This window comes from Pygoscelis adeliae, unplaced genomic scaffold (genome assembly GCF_000699105.1).
Source record: "Pygoscelis adeliae isolate BGI_AS28 unplaced genomic scaffold, ASM69910v1 Scaffold122, whole genome shotgun sequence".
In the NCBI taxonomy this organism is placed as follows: domain Eukaryota; kingdom Metazoa; phylum Chordata; class Aves; order Sphenisciformes; family Spheniscidae; genus Pygoscelis; species Pygoscelis adeliae.
The window spans coordinates 1,967,873-1,989,490 of NW_008824358.1; the positions used below are offsets into that span (position 1 = coordinate 1,967,873).

A 21,618-nucleotide genomic window follows, 5' to 3' on the forward strand; every position below is an offset into this window, starting at 1 on the left:
GAGATTCATTGCTCTACCCTTGAATGTGTATATTGTAATAGGACACAGGGAAATCTGAACACAAACAAACAGAGAATGGTAACTCCTAGACAATATCCAAAATAAATGCTTACTGAATGACAAGCAGTCAGAGAGGGAAAACACGGGAAGGTAAACATGTTGTGCTTAAGTAGCCTACCTAAAAGACCTTGCTCAGTATCAGTTAATCCATGCGGAAATATCACATGCCCAAGGACACTGAGATGCAGAATATTTTGCAGAGTAAGGATTATCAACCAAGTAAAGCAGATTCAGTATGTTTGAATCAGAAATGCTTGTCATTCTAATGAAGCTATCATATCCATTTTATCATCTGTGCAAGTGCACAGAGGAAACTAACATTGGATACGACCCGCCCAAGAAAATGTTTGCAAACAGAAAACCACTTTTCTGAATGGTTTCAGAAGAGGTACTGCAGCTCCCTAGAGTTCACTCTAGGGAGGAAATATTTCCTATAAGCTTCTAAGCAAGCCATGCCAAATAGAAAACCTCCTGTTTTTATGATAAAGAGCATTTTCAATCAGAATGAAAACTCTAGGAGCATTCCAAGGCCGCTGCCATCTCAAAAGGGAAAGGAAGATGGAGCGTCACCTGAGAAGAAACAAAAGTTTCCAAACCTCACTTGTGTCTGTTGGCATGAGCCATCCATTTTAAAGAGTTCTTAAAGTCATTGTGCAACGTTGAGCATGCTATTTATTTATTTTATTAGAAGTCGCAGTTTTTTCCAGCCCTTTTCAAACACCCAGGAAAGAAGGGCTCTAACCCACAGGGGCTACAGCCTATGAAATGTATGTATTTTTCTCTAGTAGTGCTAGAAAACAGTAGAAGACACACATAGGCAGGGAAGGTTTTAGACACTCAACGTTTTCTCTTCCTCAAAATTTACATATTGATTACACATTTATTTTCTTGGATATTGATCATCTAAACCTCCTCAGCAGCTTTAAAAACCTCTGCTGTTACAAAGCATGGCCACAGTTCAGAGATTGTGGTAAGCAGAGGTGTTGTGTTAAGGAGCACAATTATTGCAAACTGTTAAACTGTCAAACAGTGTTCTATTAATTCTAAATAGTGTGTATGTACATATATAGCATGTGCCTACGACAGCTAACAAACACACAAGTATCCAGCATCTTGAATCAAGCACGTCTGTGTTATAGTTCACATTTAACCAGCTCCCTATATGTAGTATCAAGCAGTTTATTGCTGGTTATCATCCTCTCTTTTCAGCCACAGATAGCTTGCTCTTTAAACCAAAACAGTTTCTAAAACACTACCAGACATATATATATATACGTGTCTGAATATTTAGTAATTTTTAAGGAGTGGGGGAAAATCCCGCTCTAGTGTACATAAGCAAGCAATCCCTCCTAAGTCTCAAGACTAAAGCAGGGTGATCAGCATCACCTCCAAGTTGGACTGTGAAGAAATGCTACATCTAAAGTTAGCTAGAAAACCACACGGGACTGCAGCTATTCCTTGGCAGGCATCTACTTTTCTGCTTTTTTCCTTTTTGTTCCCTGTCCAAAATCAATTTTGCTTAAAAGCGCTGGCCTGATTTGCGCAGTCTTTACATTAGCAAGCCTCAGCTACTGTCTCCCAGGTTCTCGTCCAAGAGTGGGGCCTTGGCTATTAAAAACCCCCATGAATCTACATCTTGATGATTTCAGCTGACATTGCAAGATAACGCAGAGCAACACAGCAATGGAAAAGACGTTCTCTGTCCTCAGGACCCACTTTCCCACCGTAACTACCATCTACATGCAAACATACCTGCTGCTCTGGACTTCAGCTGAGGTCTGGAGCATGATCCAGGAAAAGGAGGTGCTAGGGGCCCTATCACCTGGGCAGGTCTCATTCAGTACATCAGGACAAATTAAGCAAAGGCAAACCCAGTGAGCTACACCCAAGCCTCCCAGCAGACATCTTAAGCTTGGTATTTCTGAACACTTTGAGCCCAAACTGCAACCACCTACAAAAATGACTGTGGACAGAAAGTCTATGGCATCGCAGGGTTTTACAGACACAAACCCACTCTCTAGCTGCTCTTGAGTCTTCAGCACAGATGTATTAAGGAATAGTTTCTGACAGGATATCCCTTACAGGATACGAGACGACAGATAGTTTAGATCAATTAGATCTACAAAAACACTACAAAACCACCTTCCTACTAGTTCCTAGCTAGCAGTGGAATGAGCGCTTTACGACATGGCAGATTTCCAAGACAGGCAGACAACTAGATAAGTGGAAAGATTTTAAATCAGACAGATAAAAATACCATTAATCCCAGCAATACTGTAGTTATTTCTGACAGACTTGAAAGAGGGCCACTACTGGAATATGTCACTGTCTTCCCAAACCTCTGAAAAACACTCTCTGTAGAGTGCCTCAGAGCGATCCTGGGAGGTGTAATAATGTTAAATGTTGGCTTACTTCCAATTGCTAAGTTGCATTAAAAGACATCTAGAAATACATACTTTTTCCCTCTTAAGCGATACTTCTCTACGTAAGCTATTAATGCACGTGCTGAAAAGACTGTGCTGCAGTGTAACGGGAAGAGAGAAAAGTAGAGTGTAAGCATGCTGTAGGTGGGAAAAAACCTAGGAACAGCCTTCATTGCAGTTAATATTTTTACTTCCAGAAACTCCTCCAGTTGAAGAAGAGATTAATATTAAAGAGAAGTGGAAAAGCATAAAGGCATGGCTCTGCAAAGACAGTTCAAATAAATGAAAATGAATGGACTTCAGTCCCTTGAGAGGGACTTCCTTGTCTGTTCCTTAAACTTGGTCCTGCAGCTGCAAGCACTGCATTATACAATCCCTTCCATAAACAAATCGAGCTCTATCTTAGTAACAATTGCTTTTTTTGCCCTCTTTACTACCTCTGGTAGGCTGCGCCAGAACCATAATGTTAGGAAACTTCTCTTCATTTCCAGCCTAAATTTATTCAAGGCCACTTGATACCTCTCTGTTCTTCTGCCAACATTGTCCTTTAGCTTACCGCTTCTTTCTGCCTCCCCAGTGTTTAACCCCGATGTATTTATAGGCAACAGTCATATTCCAGCTAAAGGATATTGTTAGAGTAGACGATTACATCTGACATTATAAGGGAAACTTCCTCATATGGTTGTTGTATTATAGTAGCACACATACTCCAACTATGTTAACAGCCCTGTTATGACAGATACCATACATACCGAAAGACTCTCAGATCATTGCTAGCTCCTCAAGGCAGAGACTGACTTGTCTATTTAGTGGAGTTGACCAAAGGATGAGGCAAAAAACAAATCGGCACATGAAAGGGGATGGCCAAATGTCAATGAGCTCGTTTGTGGCAGAGCCAGGAAAACCGCGCTCTTCTGCCACCGGTTCTAGATGTCACCCACTGGATCACAGCAGTCTTCACTCCCTTTGTCCTCATGGGCCCTTTGCAGCTGCAAAGCACTACATTTGTAGCAGTCATAATGAAGAGGCAAACCCCACAATGTTTATTCAAAGTTTATCTACGTTTGTTTCCTTCAGCACTTGAGTCCATGCTGCTTTATGTTTTCAGAAGTAAACTTTATCTGATATTCATCTTCAAATAATAAATCCTGCTGTTAAATTGAATACCTCCCTGTGTTCCATAAAAGAGGCAGTAAAACAGCAACAAGCACAAAGAAGCCGTTTTACTTTTAGAGTAAGTTTTCTATTTATGGGCTCTTACAGTCTGAGGCTGAGTCAAACACAATACAGGCAGGCAGCAGCAGAAAAATGTGTCTCCAGAATCCTTGAAATGCAGTACTGATGTAAGACTCTCTTTACTTATCTCTGAGCAAAAGCTCCAGCTGAAGGGAATGATGCAGCCCCTACGTATACTCCAAAACCTCTACTCATGTTTGCTCTGTGGTCCTGTCACCCCAGGTTCTTTCATCCAGTTTCAATGTTAGGGCACAGGGTTTAAGTCTGCCTGCAGGGTCTGAGCCTGGGGTCCATCAGGTGGTCTATCAGGTTTCCAGGACGTGGGACAAGAGTCACTGGTATGGTCAGCTTCCATATTAGTTAGCGCAGGTCTGGTCTGACTGCTGAAATTACATTATCATGATTAGTTTATGCTCTGCAGCTCTGCAGATATAAATTCCACAAGAAGTCTGTCCATTTTACATTCGGCACAGTTTCACTGATATCAGTGGAGCTATTCCTGGTACCAGATGCCAGCCCCAAAATGCATTTCTGCAAAGGTCATGCTTCTTTCAAAGTATCCGTATTATACACAGAAGATTAGGAAACTTGCCCTCCCTGGAACCCTAAACATGTTTTTGATATTTTCATGAATTCTAGTGCCAACAGCGAAAACTAACTCTATGCATAAGCACTTGGGTCTCAGACCCAAGCCAGCTCCTATACTTTTAAAATGAAACCGAAGAACAAAAGGTAAAAACCTTTGCCATTTTACTAAGCCGGATCCTACTTGTGTCTTTGTTCACTGTCGCAAAATCCATTATTACTAGTCCACATCACTGTTTCATTTTGTTATCAAGTTGTTATAGTTAAATTAGGAAGATGAAGCACTTTACCTGTAAAGCAGATGCAAAAAATCCTCATAATTGAGGATTTTCCATTCTAAAAGATTTTTACAACATTTAGTCTTTTACTTGAGACGCAATCTTCCAAACTACTGCAAGATCTGAAATGAACTTTACAGCTTAACTAGTAACTAAAAGCCAAGCAACTAAAAAGAAAATACCATGCATTATAGAAACATATTTTGCAAATTAATTTTGACAAGTACAGTTTCCATTAAGTTATTTATGGTGATACATTATTCATACTAACATTTGTTGCATATATATATTTAAAAATAATAAGAAAAAGGCTTTCTGGCAAGCTACCTTACAACTTAGCACTTGTTGCTGACAGCATGGGATAGGCTATGACTTTTGTGTGGCTTATAAATTCTAAAGAGTAATAAATTGTGACTGGGATCTATTGTTCTGTCACCATTTGAGAATGAGAAACAAAGCTGAGAGCTCTTCTCTTGTACAACTGGAATGCTGGAAAGCACTGAAAATCTCAAAGTTAATGGGTTTTTTGCTAAGTATTCTTAATTTCCAACGTTACAGTTAGGAGGCCGAAGGATTTCAACCATTTTGTAACACTTCCTACAAATGTTTCAGTGCCAGAAAACCCCACCATTTCACTGCATAGTTTATACATCAGAATTTATGCTTTAAATATTATGAAGTATGTCTTAAAAGCGTAGCCACCATTGCACGGTACTTGTTTTTGCCATTGAAATCTGTTGCCTAGGAAATGACCCCCTTCTGCCATCGAAAGACTCCAATGTGTAATTAATTATTCTTAAGCAGTTACTAAAAGGTGAATTTAATGTGGTGGGATGAAAATGTTTAAAATGTATTGAAGTTTAAGGGAGGAAAAACACATTTGTGCTGAAGTGAATACTGCCTGGTGTTAAGGCTGCCATAAGAAAAACACCTGTAGTAAATGCTGTATAAAATTAAATATATCTTAATCTAAGGTTAATTACTTGATTTATTTTATTACCTAAGAAAAACCCAGCACAATGACTACCAATAAATGTGCACTAGCAAAACAGAATTAATACTGGAATTCAAAGAGAGTTGTGGAACCAGCTCCCCTACAATCCTTCTAAATACATGTCTTACTAAAACTGACATACAGTATTTCCAAATAGGTACAGTTGAGAAAACCTGGAGGAGGAAACACTGTGAAATGTAAGAGGAAAGCTCTTTTCTTCTGTGCAGATCTAAAGGTTTGGCCCTTTAAAATTAAATTGGCAGAGATATTATTTAAACGAATGCATACTTAAGAGAAAAAAATTAATATCTTTATGCCATTACTTATTCTCAAAGATGCCTTCGAGTAAGTACAATCTGGTGTACAGATCCATCGGCCAGGAAAATCTCCAAAGCACTTCCAGACTCTATTTTTGAAGTTTATACAACAGTCAAGACAATCTCTCTCAATAAAAACCACTCTAAAGATAATGGCTAATAATATCCTTACCCTTGTCTTGCTCCCACCAACGAGGATGGTGGGAAGCAGATATTTTATTGCTACAGCACGATTCCCGTTTTTTCACGTCTCCCTTCCCTAGCAGGCCTTGGTTTCGTACTCTTCATTGCTAGTCTGGTACATGGGTATAGCTCTTCTTGCATGCTTAGGGTCTTTAAGAGACACAGGATGCCCCTGGAGCCAAGGCTGCTACGCAGTGGTTTCCAAAACACTTACTGGTTTCAGAAGGAAAGGTTTAAACTGAGACAATGGGATTTGAGCTCTCAAAGCTCCAGGGTCCTTTTGAACTTAGGAACTTTTAGAAATGAATTGCACCATGAAGTCAGGAAGACCCAGCACATTTTTGCAGAATTTGCACTGTATTTATATGGTAAATTTGACATAATTCTAGAAACTAGGATGACCGTTCCCAGGAGCCTGGACACTACAAGCAGAGACACCTGAAACTCAGCATCCATAACGTAACAAGACCCTGAACAACTTACTTCTATACAAGCTGCCTTAGAACTAAAAGCAAATAAGGGAATTCCCAACGAACCACTTGGCAACTGATTTATTAATACACATCCCATTATCAACCCGGTAACCTGAAAGGGAATACGTTTTAGCAGTTATGCCGGCCACCAAATGCAAACGCTTTACAGCCTGAAAATACAAAACTACAAGATGCTACGTAACCAGCCCTAACAGTCCCCCAGCATGGTTTTGCTGACAGCGAGAGACTGCTCAGCAGTACCAGGATCTTCCTTCTGCTTCCACCTGATAAGGAAACATGCTATGCATAGCGCATTAATCTCCTTCACTGTATGACACTAAACATTAATCACAACAGCTTGCTTCAACCACAATAAAATACTACTCTAGATGCTTACTCTATGCAGATGTCAAGCCCATGTATCTGCTGATGTTGCAAAAGCTCGATCGCATCCCAGCAATACGATACCTAAAAATATGTTGGCGACGAGCAGGAACACAAGCAGCCTTTTTACTCAAAACCGTGCAACCTAGGGCCCTTATCCAGCTAGCACACTGGTGTTTGATTTTACCAGGTATCTGAAGAGCCATGCTGAAAAAGTTTAAAATATTACGTACAGTTCTTGCTTACTGTGTTCAAAATACTGTAATATAGCTGCAACAGGTACAGAAAAATGGCAATCATAGGAATGGAGAAATATTATGAGATGTCAAAAGCACTTCACTAGTGCTGTCAAAGTTGAGAGACTACAACCATTCTTTAGAAATTCATTTCATTAGCTGTGAGAGAAGAATAATTAAGTTAAGAGAGAATATTGTTGTACAGTGGATGTGCATGGGTCATGAATACAGTTAGATGGGAAATTAGAAGAAGATACAATCATCAGATGAGCGAAGGTCTAGAACTGCCCAAACAGGGTAGCGGGAGCAAGGAGTCAGGCTGCTGTAGAAGGGCACATAGTTTCTATTTTACGAATTTGGATTTAAGTTTTCAAGGAAAGATCCCTAATTCTATTCCAATGAACTTTTCAACACATAAAATTCTATTTGCTAAGAAATTTCACTTCAACAATGCTGGGAAATAGGTAATCGTGGGAATTGAGCTTCAACAGAGAATTAATATGATGTTCAAGGAAATGGAGCGTAAGAGATTTTTATATAACTATCCTCTCTTCCCACACCACCCGTAAAGTTAAGCATATGCTTAAGTGATTTACTACATCGAGGCCAGGACATTCTGCACGTTGCAAACATGAAATCTTACTCCCACAGCATAAATGCTTTTACTCCTTGTGAATTGCAAGTATCCAGCTTAAGTTTGCATCTTGATGTGTGCTGCTGTGCACAGGAAAAAAAAAAGAAAAACAATATATATTTTGTCTGACTTTGTGAAAGACGGTTAGAAATTTAGGCCTTGTGGCCTTATAGAATACCTGAAAATTAAGGACATTGGCCACTAACTTTGTCTCAGGCTTTTGTAAAAGTCATTTTCTCCGGTAGTTTAAACAAGGACTATGCAGGCTTTAAAGTGCGAATGAAACAGAAGAGCTTGGCTTATTTCATGAGGATGCTGAACATGAATCCCTTTATTTCAGTGGGACACCTGAACATCAGATAGATTGTTTAATATAGAAATATAGAAATACTACAGAAACGAACACGAAAGTGGACAGACCTTCACCATTTATGTGTATGTTTGCCCCTAACCACTCTGCAATCTGTTGTTATAATAATGAAACAAGATAATGAACGGAGCCCGTCAGAAAGGCAGCTTATGATGGAAACAAAACAATATACCTGTGCGTGTGCATAGAAACACACACACACTGAGCAGCTGCAAATGTTCGAACTCTAGAACAACCTGGGGAAAGTGATTTAACTGGCATGAAGGCTGGCAATTTATAGCACCTAATTCTTGCAAACACAAGCCTTTAAAGTCTCTACCACCACAAAGTACTTCAAATCACTCATTACTCTCAAGAAGGAGTTAATCACAACTTTTAAATTTCTTTGTGGTATTTTCTTCTGTTCTGGACCCGTATCTGTGATTTGCTTCAAAGGAGTAACTTCTCATTGCCAAGAAAGAACAAATACATATACCATGTTGTCAGATCTTCTGGCTTGCTTCTTGAACCAAAACTCTGAAAAACTGCTCCAAAAGTCCCATTATTTAATTGCATTGCTCTAGTACAACAGCGATGAAGTCATCCTTAGGCCACCTGTAACTCCATTTCCCATCCTGCTCTTTGTCATGTAATTCTCTCACATCATTACCTCTGCCTCATGTGCCTTGTTACACTACTCCTCTCTTCCCTACGCTGCTTTTCTGTTTTTTGGTGTACCCCATTAATCCTGAGGAGTTGTTTAGTTGGGACCTTTTCCAGGAAGAAGCATAAAGGAGCATGTGGACAACAACCCCAAGCCCATATCTCTTCACGGAGCTGTTGGGCCCCATTCTCTTTCAGAACTATGCTGGATGAAGGCTTCTGCTATCGTCTTCCCTATTTTACCTGCTGGTCTGGGTGCCCTAAGGTTTCTACCTGCTCTTACTGACAGCACCGGGGCCATTCCAAACATCCTACTTCCGTCCCTACCTCTCAACTGACTTTGGCCCTGGCAAATAAGGAGACATAAGCAATGCCACCACAAGAAATGTAGCAGAGTATCTGAGTGGCGGAGGCGGCAAGTTAAGGCTAACAAGTTCATGGGTGCACAACAGCGGGCGACATCTAACCGTGGTTTGAACATCCACAGGTCTACTGAAAATAACACCTCTGCTCAGCGGCCCAAGAGAGCATAGTTTCAGTGGCAGGGAAAGTGCCACTGAAGCGTGTCACTTTGGCCTGCCATCCCTGCAATTCAGCCTGTGAACAGTCCTTTCCAACAGCAGGAAGCCTGAGTGACAGTCCCTTTTACAAAACACCATATTAAAAGGTTAAATCATTATTTTGAATATGCACTGTTATATTTTGGTGACATTTTACAGACACACAGCATTTGTTTGCAATTATTCTACGAGTGTAGGATTGAGCGCACACCTACACTTCATTTAATATACAGTGAATCGCATTCCCAACTCGGAGCAGATGTACAGAAAATATTGTGTCCCCATGTCATTCCTGATTAGCCAATTCCTGTAATTTTAACGCAGCAAGCTCGGGATTTGCACTGGAGCATGGTTAGCAGCATGTGCCAGTTGCTGCAGCTCAGCTGCCAGACAGGGTGCTATATAAGAGGTGGTGTCTGCAGCACTGAGGTGGCCCGCAGGTTGTGCCAGATCTGTCAGAGTTTGCTGGGCCTCAGCGCACAAGTATGAAGTGAAGAAAAAAAACAAACCACACGAAAGGAATTAACTCTCTATGACCTGCCTTTTCCTTCTTAAAGTCAGCGTTTTCTGTGAGAACTGATTCTCTAAGAGCAATATAAATCATACCCTGGAAGACAGGCACCTACAGAAGAGCAAGTGCCTGCAGCAAATGTGTGCACCACCGTAAATTAGGGTAGGCTGGAGGTGTCCCACAAATCCTACTTGGAGAGTGCCAGTAAACGCCATCACAGCACCCTTCTTTCTGAGGTTTGTTTCATGCTTCCTCCTTATTGTTAGTCAGAAGGTGATTTCATTTTGACTTTGGTGTTCTGCTAGCACCCTAGCACACCTCCTTCTAATAAATCCTTTATTTGGTTTATATGAAGTGCCAATATTTGGGTAATAAGAATGATCTTTTAGGTACCAGACTTTCCTGTAGCTGATGTGAAGTAAGGTAAGCACAGAGCAATATTCTAATATTTGCACGGATGAGAGAGGAGGTCAGAACGTGTTTTCATCTACTCATGCTAGTATTCTCACTGACATCAAAAGACAGTTTGCATAAACGTGACAAAGAAGAAGGATTTAACCCGCCATCAAAACCTCTGGAAACACTACATTTGATTGGACTACAAAAATAAGAAACCTTATGAGAAAAATTGCAAGCGTTTTGCCTTGAGGCAACATTGATCGTGGCATCGAAAGCCACAGGTTTCCTTCAGGAAGGCGTCTAGGTCAGAAGGCTTCCAGGGAGAGGGGCAGGAGTGCCTTCAGTTAACCTCTAGACTTTTGGGAAAGACGTCTTTTTGTTTCCTCTGGATCCAAAATCTCTGGACCAAAACAGTTTTTTCGTATAAGATCTGTTTTCCAGGATATTTCCGTGCCCCTAAAATTTCTAAGGTATAAACACATTAAAAGCTGGGGTAATCATTAGGATATGCGGATTGGAATAAAACAGGATGCAGACACAAATTCAACGCTATTTTAAGACTTGTGGTGGTAGCAAAAATGTGCAGAGATTTGAGCAGGAGTTCTCTCGCTGGTTTTGGCGAAATGCCCAGTTAAGCCCTGACAACACTCGAGGTTTTCAAAAGGGAATTTTCCGTGATTACAGCACGAAACACACTCAGCTGCTCTCACGTCTTACTTTGCGTACCACTTTATCAGAAAGCAGAGGCCTGGACTTAGTACTATTATTAAAGGAGCAAATTATCACCTTTTTAGTTTCAATGCCACGGATTGTTTCTTTAGATTTTACATTTCAGATGCTGGTAAATAGTCATTGTGATAGTAAGGTTTCTGCTGAGGTTTGCATACCAGAGCAACTGTTCTAAACTATCAATTACACATACTGAAAACTAAATACTGAAACCAGCTCCATCCTTCCTAAATTGATCCCAACCAAATACATTTAAAAATGAACCACACGATGTCTCACAGGCTTGTACGATCCAAAAGCAGACAGTTGGAAATGCAATTTGATTCTGAACCAAATTTTGCTTTAGCATGCACTGTAGGATAATTCAGTCATTGTTTCAAATCAGAAACCGAGTACAGCGAGACTATAAAACCCACTGACCTTTCTTTGCTAGATTACTGTTGGGTTCATACTTCTCAATCAGTTGTTGAACTTGTTCTTGTTTTAATGGTGGATAGAGGATTTCATTTAATCGTGGATCACGTTGCTTAAAATTTATAAACTCCATCATCTGATCAACAGTAAGGTATGGTTTGCTCTTGGCACCACTGGAGAAAAATTAAAGCAACAGCAAAGCCATTAAAATACAGTTCCTTGAAATCTTGTTCAATGTTCTGTAACTTCCCAGGGAAACCGAAACAAGAGTCAAACTATCCTACAACAAAAACTTTGTCCCACTGTGTCTTCAAACTAATTTGCCACCATATAACGACAAACATTCTTCTTCAAACACCCAGGAGTAAGATTTTTAAAAGCATTCAGCACTATTGACATCAATGGGAAGAGTTAGAGCAATGCTAAAAGCTTTTCATTCCTCTGAATTCCTGGAACTAAGCAATTAAAAAAAGTAAAAGAGAAAACGACGTGGAATTCAATCCTGAGTTTCCCACAAACACTCCACGAGCATTCCTGGCCCAACGTTTTACTGCTGAATAACAGCAGCCCTGACTTCATTATTTCAGCATTTGCTGGGTTTTTTTTTATAAACCTGCTAAAAAATGCTAGGCATTCTGCAAAGCAAGCAAAAAGATGCCTATTTAGAGAGTGAGTAAAAAGAGCAGAGTTTGGGTACAATTTGTACCCAGATGGAGATCCAGGAAGCCTCCAAGCCAGGTGACGTGCTTAGGGTTGTCTACAGCACTCGGGACTGGCCTACTTCTACTCTGCGAGAGGGCAATGGAAACTCTACCCCCAGGTTCAATGGGAGCAAACCAGGCCAAGGCTGCGTTCCCCTGAAACCGCAACCTTAGAGAAAATAAGCACAAAAGGAGTACGTGAGCAGACCCATGTTTGCAAAGATACGTTCGCTAATTGCTTTGGTGATCTTGGGATGTATTTTGGAAATTACTTTGCTTTCATATTGCTTCATGTTCTGACTCCATTGATCAGGCTCTGCTGAAACTGGGAAGTACAACGACTTGCTGCAAGGGGTAGAAGCAACACGAGTTATATAGCTTGTAACCGAACGTAGGAAATCAGTTGTAGCTGGCTGCTAATTTAATTTCACGGTGTGAATTCATGATGCACAAATCCGAAAAGTTACTGCATTTTTTGCAACTCCTAATTAAGCTTTTGGGGGTGATTATACATATTCTCATGCCTACTGCATGCTGTTACTGCTTATTACGCTTCTTCCTTTACTCTCACGGAAACCTAAACTATCCTAATCCATATAGAAAAACAAGACCCGGCAGTTCTGCTCCTCTAGGAACAAATTACTTTAAAACTCCGGCCATTAGAACTGGAGGCAAAAGCCTGGGAGAGAAGGAACCCTTGATCCGAGGTTAAGTAACAGCCCTGCTTGACAGTGAAATCTGTTCTTGGCAATTGCTGCACGGTGCTGTAGTCTAAATAACCTACTTTGCCATCCCTAGCCCAGAAAATCAGTGAAGGGGAATAAATAAATAAATAAATAAATAAATGAATGAATAAATGAATGGACGCCTTTTCTTACAACTCAGAAAAGATGTGGTCGATCTCAGGCCGAGGGCAGAGGTTGTTTAAGAACACCCTGTACACGTCTGGCGTGAAGTCGTCTTGAGGGATCGAATCATTCTGCAAAACAGGGGAAAAACAGTGAAAGAACGATACAGCACTCTTACACGCTCTTTGTAAACAGATCACTCACTACTGCACTTCTTTTGATTTCCTTCCTGCAACCTACAGGAGCCTGGATTTTGCAGAATAATAAATTCCACTGCGTAACAGAGCAGCCTAAAGAGTCCATCTTTAAAAAAAATACAAATACATCCATCATCTTAGTTTCCGTAAGGCAAAGTTATCCCTTTCTCTGAGCACCTGTGAAGAAGAAAGAAAGGACATCTCCCCATCTGACCCCATTATCTGTAGCATAAATAGGTATATCAATCCTGATGAAGCCTCTGAACTCAATCCCAGCGGGGTGGCTGACCAGTGGTGCTGAGCCCGTCTGCTTCAGCGAGCAAAATGGCAGCGTTACAGAGGACGAGCACGTTACTCATCTTACCAAGGCTTTCAAAGAACCGGGGAACGAACTGGGTCACCGAGTCATTATTAATACATTCGCTCTCTGACAGCAGCAGAAATGTTTTATTTTCCTTCCTGAAGGTACGCAATCAAGATACCGCGATTCTGGGCAAGACTCATGCAGTGTAGCTGCTCCATACATTTTTGTCCTAAACACTCAGTGTAGTGCATTCGGCAACCAGATTTCTTTTACAGAAATTGATAAAAATGCTCTCCGATAGAAGAGATACCAGCATTTTTTTCTTACTTTTTCTAAAATTCAGAACAATTTACATTTAATCCTGCTTCGACATGACACTCTCATCATCCCCATTATACCTGCTGGCTTTTCTCTGAAAAAATAGAATTACTGTTTTTAACTGGAGGGAATTACTGGACTGGATAAGGAAAAGAGTCCTTTGCATGAAGCTCAAGAGCCCTCCTCCCGCTTGCACGCGCTGCCTTCAAGCTCCAGAGTTTTTGCAGAAGACAGCAAGGACTGCTTCTTTAGGGGAGCTGGGAAGAAATGAGGACCCCAAGGAAGGTGCAAAGCTGTTTTCAGCACAGAACAGTAGCGGTGTGCTCACTGGCTTCTGCCTTTGCATCAGTGCGCAGAGAAAGGAAAATGGCACAAAAGCTTGTATTTTGTGGAGAGGAAACCTTATAAAGGAACAAGAAAAAGGAAAACACAAAAAAAGTGAAATGCAAATACTGAAAATCTGATTTTTGCCTTTCCTCCATGCAAGCTAACTTTATCAAAAGCGATGACATGTAGTCTCCGGGAGCACCACGGACCCACATGATGCCTCTCCACGGCTCCAAAATAATGCCTGAATCTGATGAACTGGAGGAGGAAAATTGTAACTTGGACACAAAGCCGCTTGCTTTTAAATGCCGTTGAACCTGGTCATCTTAGAAGCAAGCTGCTGATAGAGGAAATAGTTGCTTTTATTTATTCTGCCTGTTTAACGCCGTTGCCAAGGGAACCTGAAGCATCGATTCAAGCCTTTGTTAGACGGAAGGAAACTTTTCAATATTTTTCCTGCTTTAGGTTAAAATAAATAAATAAGTCAATGCCACAGGCGTCATTTTATCTCTCCTTTCATCTATGAAACCTGCAGAGGCCCGAGAGGGTTTTGTACCGCGACCATCGCTCAGCGTTTCTGTCTGCAAGCGCAAACTAAAGCAGACCCAGTTCATGCTCGGACTGAGCTGGACTGCTTCCCTGCTCCACCTGGGTACCCATCTCCAAGCTCCAACAGTCTAAGGTCACCAGCCATTAGACCCTTGTGCCTTCCTTTTTTTGGCAGACTGCGCGAGTGCCCGCAGGGTGAACTGGTTCAAAACTTACCCGGCCAAAAAAACCCTGTGCACTCTACCGTGGGATCAGCTCTCGGAGCCAGGTAACTCGCCAACAGCACAACTGCTAAATCCACTGCAAGGGTGGATGGAGAAGTTTGTAACCTGAAGTTGGAGGATGGAAATAGCTCCTTTCAGCGATAGCCATTGGCGACACAGAACTACGTGTGAAACTGCACCCACTAAACTTTGATAAATTTGAGCTGTGGTGCTTTCGGTTGAGGGTAGGACTGCTGATACTTGTGTTTTCCTAAAGGCCAGGATTCATAAAGCCTGTGAATTTTCTTCTTGTAGTCTTGTAGCGGCACCCCGCTCTCCTCTGTTCCCTGTACCTATAATCCCTATTCAGCAGGCTACTGCTCCTCAGCCAGCACTTCTCCTAAGGGCATTTTAGATGTTGATTCTGTAATTACCACAGAATTACAGTCTCGCATTGACCTAATATATTTTTTCCTTTACAGGGGATTTGAAGGCACTCAACACTGAGCAAAATGTGGGTCTTTTCCGATAACCCGAGATCCAGGCTTTTATTTGCCACTTGGTTCCAATTAAGAAAATAGACCTGTTTCCCAACACGTAGCTACAAATGCCTATCTACAAAAAGGATAACAAACACAAGTCTTCAGGCATAAGTACAGAACCTTTTAATAATTATTTCCTACCAGTAACGTAATCAGTGGGCTACAAAACACAGAGATCTAGATGGGAGACGAAAGCCTTGCTGCAAGCATTTGCCACCCCAGGCACAACCTCAGACAACTATATTTGGATTCCAAAAGCCTGCCTGCCAAAAGGGATTAAAATATGCTGCCCCTTTCCTCAGCCTGGTCCGAGCCATCCACATTTCACTGGAACCACCCACACACCTTATGCGCTAATCTCTTTTTTGAGACCAATGAACAAATCACAAACTTTCTGCACCACATGAGAGCATCCCTCATTTCCAGCTTTGCTGAATATTGGCGTTCGATTTTATGCTGTAATTAAGACTCTCTACTAATTTCAAGCACTGTTGATTTATGAGTTCTCTTGTAACCTGCCTGCTTTTATAACATCTGTATCCCGTCTGTTATATATTTGGCAGCACAACAGCTAATTCAGATTATTTGCACAGGCAGGACTCAATAGCTGGTGGTTTTATTTTAAGTTCACAGTCAAGCTCACTGGTGCTTCATTGTGAACCTCTACATTAACTGGAAGGCAGAAACCAGTCTTCACAGCCAAACAGGTGACTAAAATAAAGCTCTTCAAATTCTATTTAAGGCACCTTTGACTAAAACCAAAACAAACAAAAATACCCAACAATAACAAAAAACACCCTCCCATTTCCCAAAAGTCGCCAAGATTTTAAAAAAATCATAGGGCAATCAGATGCCGAACTCAAAAACTCATTGGCATATTTTAAAACTTCATTTAAACATTCCTCTGCTTTCAGATCTCTGGATGATGAATGCTGCCGAAAATCAGATCCCGCAGGGTTTGGTCCTGCAAGACTCTACACATGCCAGGTCCGATCCAGAAATACATAAATAAATAAATCCACGCTTTCAAAATGTGCTTGACTTGAAGACCATGGGTCATCCCACTGCAGTCATGCTCAACTGCTCGGCCGAATCAGGGCTGGAATGCTCAGCGCTGCAGAGAATCCGGCCCTTATTAAGATCCCTAAATATGAAATAAAGAGTTTATTTTCGGCATGCCTGGGGAGCCTCTCTGGTGCTATTCTTCCACAGCAGGATGAAGGCAATTATCCAGGCAATGAGAACTCTTCCTCCTCTCACACTACATACAGTGCCTACACGTTGTCCCACAAGGTCTCCTGGCAAGCACACACACAGGGAATTTGCTAATGAGCGGGGCCAGCGGATGCTGAAGTTTGTACTGTCACAGACAAGTCCACGCAGTGATACGATACCCCGGCAGCGTAGCTCAGGCTGCCCTATGCTCAGGTCACTGCGTAAGATAGATGAGGGACTGTCCCAACCTTGAAGCTATGAATCAGGAAGAGAGTGATAAATGCTGACTTGGAATCCTCTTACCCATGACTGTGAATTTCACTTTGTGTTTTAGGGTCATCCACAGGTTCTGAGAGGTGCAGTAAAACAACACGTGAAACTCATGGCCAGTGAGCCCCATATCTTCCTAAGCAATGAGAAGTATGTTTCTTTCTATGAAACTTGGAGAGAAGACCCTTAGAGGCGTCTTCCTGAGACATGAATAAAAAACCCAAAAAGCCTAAGCTGTTAATGTCCACGAGAGACTTTCATGAATTCTCTGAATAATTTGGTGTGGTTTTACTGAGCAAGATTCCCCGATATTCATGTCTTCCATGCTGCTGGGAGTCCAGTGCTCTTCAAGGCTTTACAGGAACACCATTTGTCCTGTAGCACAATGAGGCAGAAAAGCTGGAAGTTGAAGTTAAGAATTTTACTTGTTCAAATAAACAGGAACACAAAGGAAAAGAGCTGTAGTTGAAGAACTGATTTTCTTCTACTCCATTACCTCTATGAGATTCAGAGTTTCATGCTTCTTAAGCACTTAGCTTCTAAAATATTTTTTTTTCAAAGGTGATCAACACAGTTTTCCTTGTTTCATGAAGCGTATTTCTCTTTTGTCCCAACCAAAGAAAAGCTCTACTTTACACTATGAATAATTTTCAAGATGGTATCCCAGCAACAAGTATCCAGCAATGTGTATGTAAAATTGACTGTACTTAAATAAATAGCAGAAAAAGGCTGCGGTTTCTTTCAAGGACTCCAGTGATGTTTAGATTTTTTTTCAGACATATGTCGTGAAGAGAAGTAATAAATCAACCAATTTAAAAAGCAACGCTTCAGTGATTTTTTGCACATCTTATCTTGTTTGCTAACAATTATATGAAACCCCATCTTTAACATTATTCTTTCCATGTTGCTAACCTCACAACCTTACTTTAGATAAGATTATTATAATCTTTTATACTTACTTTAGAGACATTCCTTGACATTTTATGGAATTAAGCTCCCAAACCTGTGAAGGAAGGTCTCATCGGTAAGGGGTATCTGAGGTTTGGCTTGTGAAGATTTTGCTCCATTGCTTTTCTGGAGCTGTAGGAATTGGCTGTATTAAGAAACCATTGGGGAAGCAAAGGGTGAGGCAACATCACAGCACAATTTTCTATAAGAGGGATTAGGAGATGCAGGCTCTTCTCTGCTGCAGACTAGTTCTGCCCCACCTCTTGGACCTCTGAATGTAGGAATTATCTTGCAAGAAGCTTCCTGGAGGAGAAGCTCCACCTGGGAGGAAAGACTACGACATCTTCACTCCAGCGTTAACTAGCATTACCTGCTCCAGGTCATTCCTCTTGAAAAAAGCCTTCTTGAGGGTGAGGTACCATCCTGCAAATCCTCCAGGTTGAGGAGAGCTCCTGGATTAGCAGCATACAATGGCTGCATCCCCGCAGCATTAACAGCTTTGACGCTACAGCATTTCAACAATTACTCCATGCACCTTTTAGATAAGCTACAGTGAGTTTAAATTGTCACTTAACTCAAGCTATAGGGTTTGTTTTTTTTTTTGTGAGAAGGAAACAGATAACACCATTAGCTACACCTCGAGCTAAGACTGCTCTAAATCATGCCTTGAAAATTGTGTGACAGTCACCGATTCTTAAAATATTCTCACAGGATTTCTCCAGGACAGGTCACACAAACCCCTGCCCTTTCCTTTAATCCATTTGCACTTCTTGCAGGCACTCCTGGTCTCTACACAATTTCAAATCAAAGGTACTCAGATTTGCAGATGCGCATCAGGAACTTCTGTGTGGGAAAGAAAGACCTGCTGTTGAGGACCTATCCAGAAGCAAAGCCAGCACAGCATGATCAGCCTTGAACAAATTGTCCCCAACTCAATAGAGAGTAAACACCGCCGAATACAAGCAACACTTTGTAAGGACCAGGAATAAATTCAGATGCTTACCCTGGAAGATGGAAGATTACAAGCTTCTAACGCGGTTTCTACTCGTTTTCTGTCAGCGGAAAACAAGCGGTATATGCTGCAAAACAAAGACAAACCAGAGCGAATTGGCTTACAGACATGCCTTGATGGCCCATGTGGCTTAAAGGCTGAATATCACTTCCCAGTCTATCGCATCTTTAGCTATTTATTTCCATTTGGCTGGCTGCTTGGTAACACAAGCGAGTTTAATGGTGCCCACGATGAGTTTAACTCTGCCCCACGCAAGGCCCTATTACAGCAGATCGTTATTTGAAAAAGTCATCACTGCTCTCTTCATATTACCCCAGCGATATGCAATTTGAATGTATTTATCCTCACAACATGTCTCTGACATCTCAAACATATATTCACACAAAAAGTCACAGGAGGCTATGTGGTACGGAAGGGGAACAGAACTTACTTCTTCAGAGGAATGCGCCCTTCTGGAGTCACCTGCAGCTTAAGTTTTGTGTAACTGTGGAGAGAAAAGCATCCTGTTTTATTTTTACAGCATTTTCAAGTACCTCTCCACCAACTTTATAGCTCAATGCCATTGTTCTGATCAGGTGGCAAGTTCCACTCATCTCTTTTGCGCAATATGAAAACCTGTTGGGATACCATTAATCAGTAAATACCTTTTCCATCAACAATAATGCACCTGTAGTGTCAAATACAGTGTCCGTCTTGCAACAGGACATTGCAAATACCATTAATGCACAAATTTATCATCCTCCCAAGCTCCTTCTCACTCAGACTGCCTGCCAGTCTATCAGCAGACTGAATTGTGGCACACAGGCTACACGACTTGACTGGAAAGGTGGCTGTACCTCTGCTCTTCCAGGGGCTGAAACCATCCCTGGATGTTGCACACCAACATCCCTGCCTCCCTAAGCCCTCCCCATCACACACCTATGACGGTTTCTCCGTTTGACCCTAAATGTTGTCACTCCTCAGGAAGGAAGTCAAATGGCTGGCAGCTGAAATGTCTCTGCACCAGCAAGAGTGTCTGTATATTTAGCAGCCCTGGGCAAGCCCAAGACATTTCCAGTGTGAAGCAATAAAAAAATTACACGTTGAAACCGCCTGCAGGCAGGCAGTTATCCAGGTTTTGAACTGAGTATTTAGAGCATCTCAGTATCTCAGGACCTGTGACTTTTCTTGCATGCTCATTAAAGCAGCAGGATGAGGATGTACCCTCCTTTGTCCAACTCTTTCAACTTACTGATTCAAAGCCTACTGAAACAGGAGCCATCCAGTAGCTTCGATGAGAAGGGGTTGGGCCTACAGCTGCTTTCTGATTGTCCTCCCGGTAGGCGAGGACTACTGGCTACCAGCAAAATGTCTACCAGCAGCAGCCTGCAAAGAGCATGACTTTTTGAGTGCTTCATCTCTTCCACTCGAATATTATTAAAACTATAAATGAGTTTTGCAGTAATAAGATCCGGTGAAAAATCTGGCAACACAAGTATTTCAGAGGATTATTTTATTTATCTGTTTTTTAAACTTGTTCGCTTTACCCACTGGCCTACAAAGAGAAAAAGAAACTGCATGGTTCTAATAAACTTTCTTTTTCTTCCCAACCAAAAATGCCATCAAAGCAACTGCTTCAAAAACAAAGTACGTGCTAATATCCCTAACTAGGATAGGAACATTTTCACAAATCCTTTTCTCCTCATATGCATCTTCTGGAAACTGAAATCTCTTGTGCTACTGTGTCACCAAACAAAAATACTATCCCCTCTGCCCCCATCTCCCAGCACTGAGCAGAATAAAAAAAAATAATAATAATAATAAAAAAAATCACAGTGGTTAGTAAAAAAAGGTTTCTTTTATTTTGTCTTCTATTTTTTGAAACTCTTAAGCACATTCTGGTCACATTTAATATTTTCCTCTACAGCCAAGAAAGCTAGAAATAAAAGGAAATGGGGGGGAGGAAGAATTCTGAACTTCAGTTAAAGCAAACTAAAAATGCATGTCTTGAAGAACAGTCAACCCCCACCGGTACTTGCCACCTTTTTTCCTCCCAAATTCTTTGTTACACCGGGGACAGTATTTTTTCCCCTGCAGCCATTATCCATCCATCTAAGAAAACCAAGCATGTTATTCCTGTTAAAAAGCTTGCTAGGAGCTAGTCCCCATCGGTAGCAGCCAAACGGACTCATTTCAGTAGTGCAGTGCTGAATCCAGGAAGGACAAACTTTGGACCTAACGCTGACCCAAGGTTTCCATAGTAGAATCCACCCTTTGCTCATGACTGCACTGGTCACTGTTTCAGTGCTAATGTCCTCTGCCATCCATTTTTGCACCCCAAGACAAAAATACACCCTGTTGGGGCGTGGTTCCAACAGAAGAATGAGCACTTTATAACCAAAATGGCAGTTTTATTAACCACCCCTCCTCCCATATTAACCCTATTTTTCTCATCCGACCAAACCACGGGAGAGCTGCTCAAGCTGTTTATTATTGCACTTCCAATGCTGCAAGGGACTGAATGCCACAAAGAAAAAAGCCTTTCTAATTCTGCTCTAACGCAATTTGCTTTTCTATTTATTTCAACAAAAGGGTTCTGACAGGACTGCAACCAACCCTTTGCTTAGTACAGTAATTATAATGGGGAAGTATTTTTAATCTTCAAAGTCAAAAATTTCTTAAGTGACTGTGATTTGGCATCTGTGCAGAGGACCCTGGAAACCTTGCAGTTCCCAAGTGATTTATTAATTAGTGGAAAAAGAAAAAGACACAGGAAT

The 21,618-nt window shown here is 41.3% G+C and overlaps 1 protein-coding gene across 1 annotated transcript in view; it reads right to left on the minus strand.

Moving 5' to 3' along the window:
• PLCB1 (phospholipase C, beta 1 (phosphoinositide-specific)) overlaps nucleotides 1–21,618 on the minus strand; it is a 311,317-nt gene that overhangs the window by 132,438 nt on the left and 157,261 nt on the right. Inside the window, exons 5-8 of the mRNA XM_009319577.1 lie at nucleotides 19,293–19,346; nucleotides 18,854–18,929; nucleotides 13,008–13,108; nucleotides 11,435–11,601 (exon numbers count right to left, since the gene is read on the minus strand). Of these exons, the coding sequence (XP_009317852.1) occupies nucleotides 11,435–11,601; nucleotides 13,008–13,108; nucleotides 18,854–18,929; nucleotides 19,293–19,346 (398 nt within the window). The remainder of the gene's footprint in view (nucleotides 1–11,434; nucleotides 11,602–13,007; nucleotides 13,109–18,853; nucleotides 18,930–19,292; nucleotides 19,347–21,618) is intronic.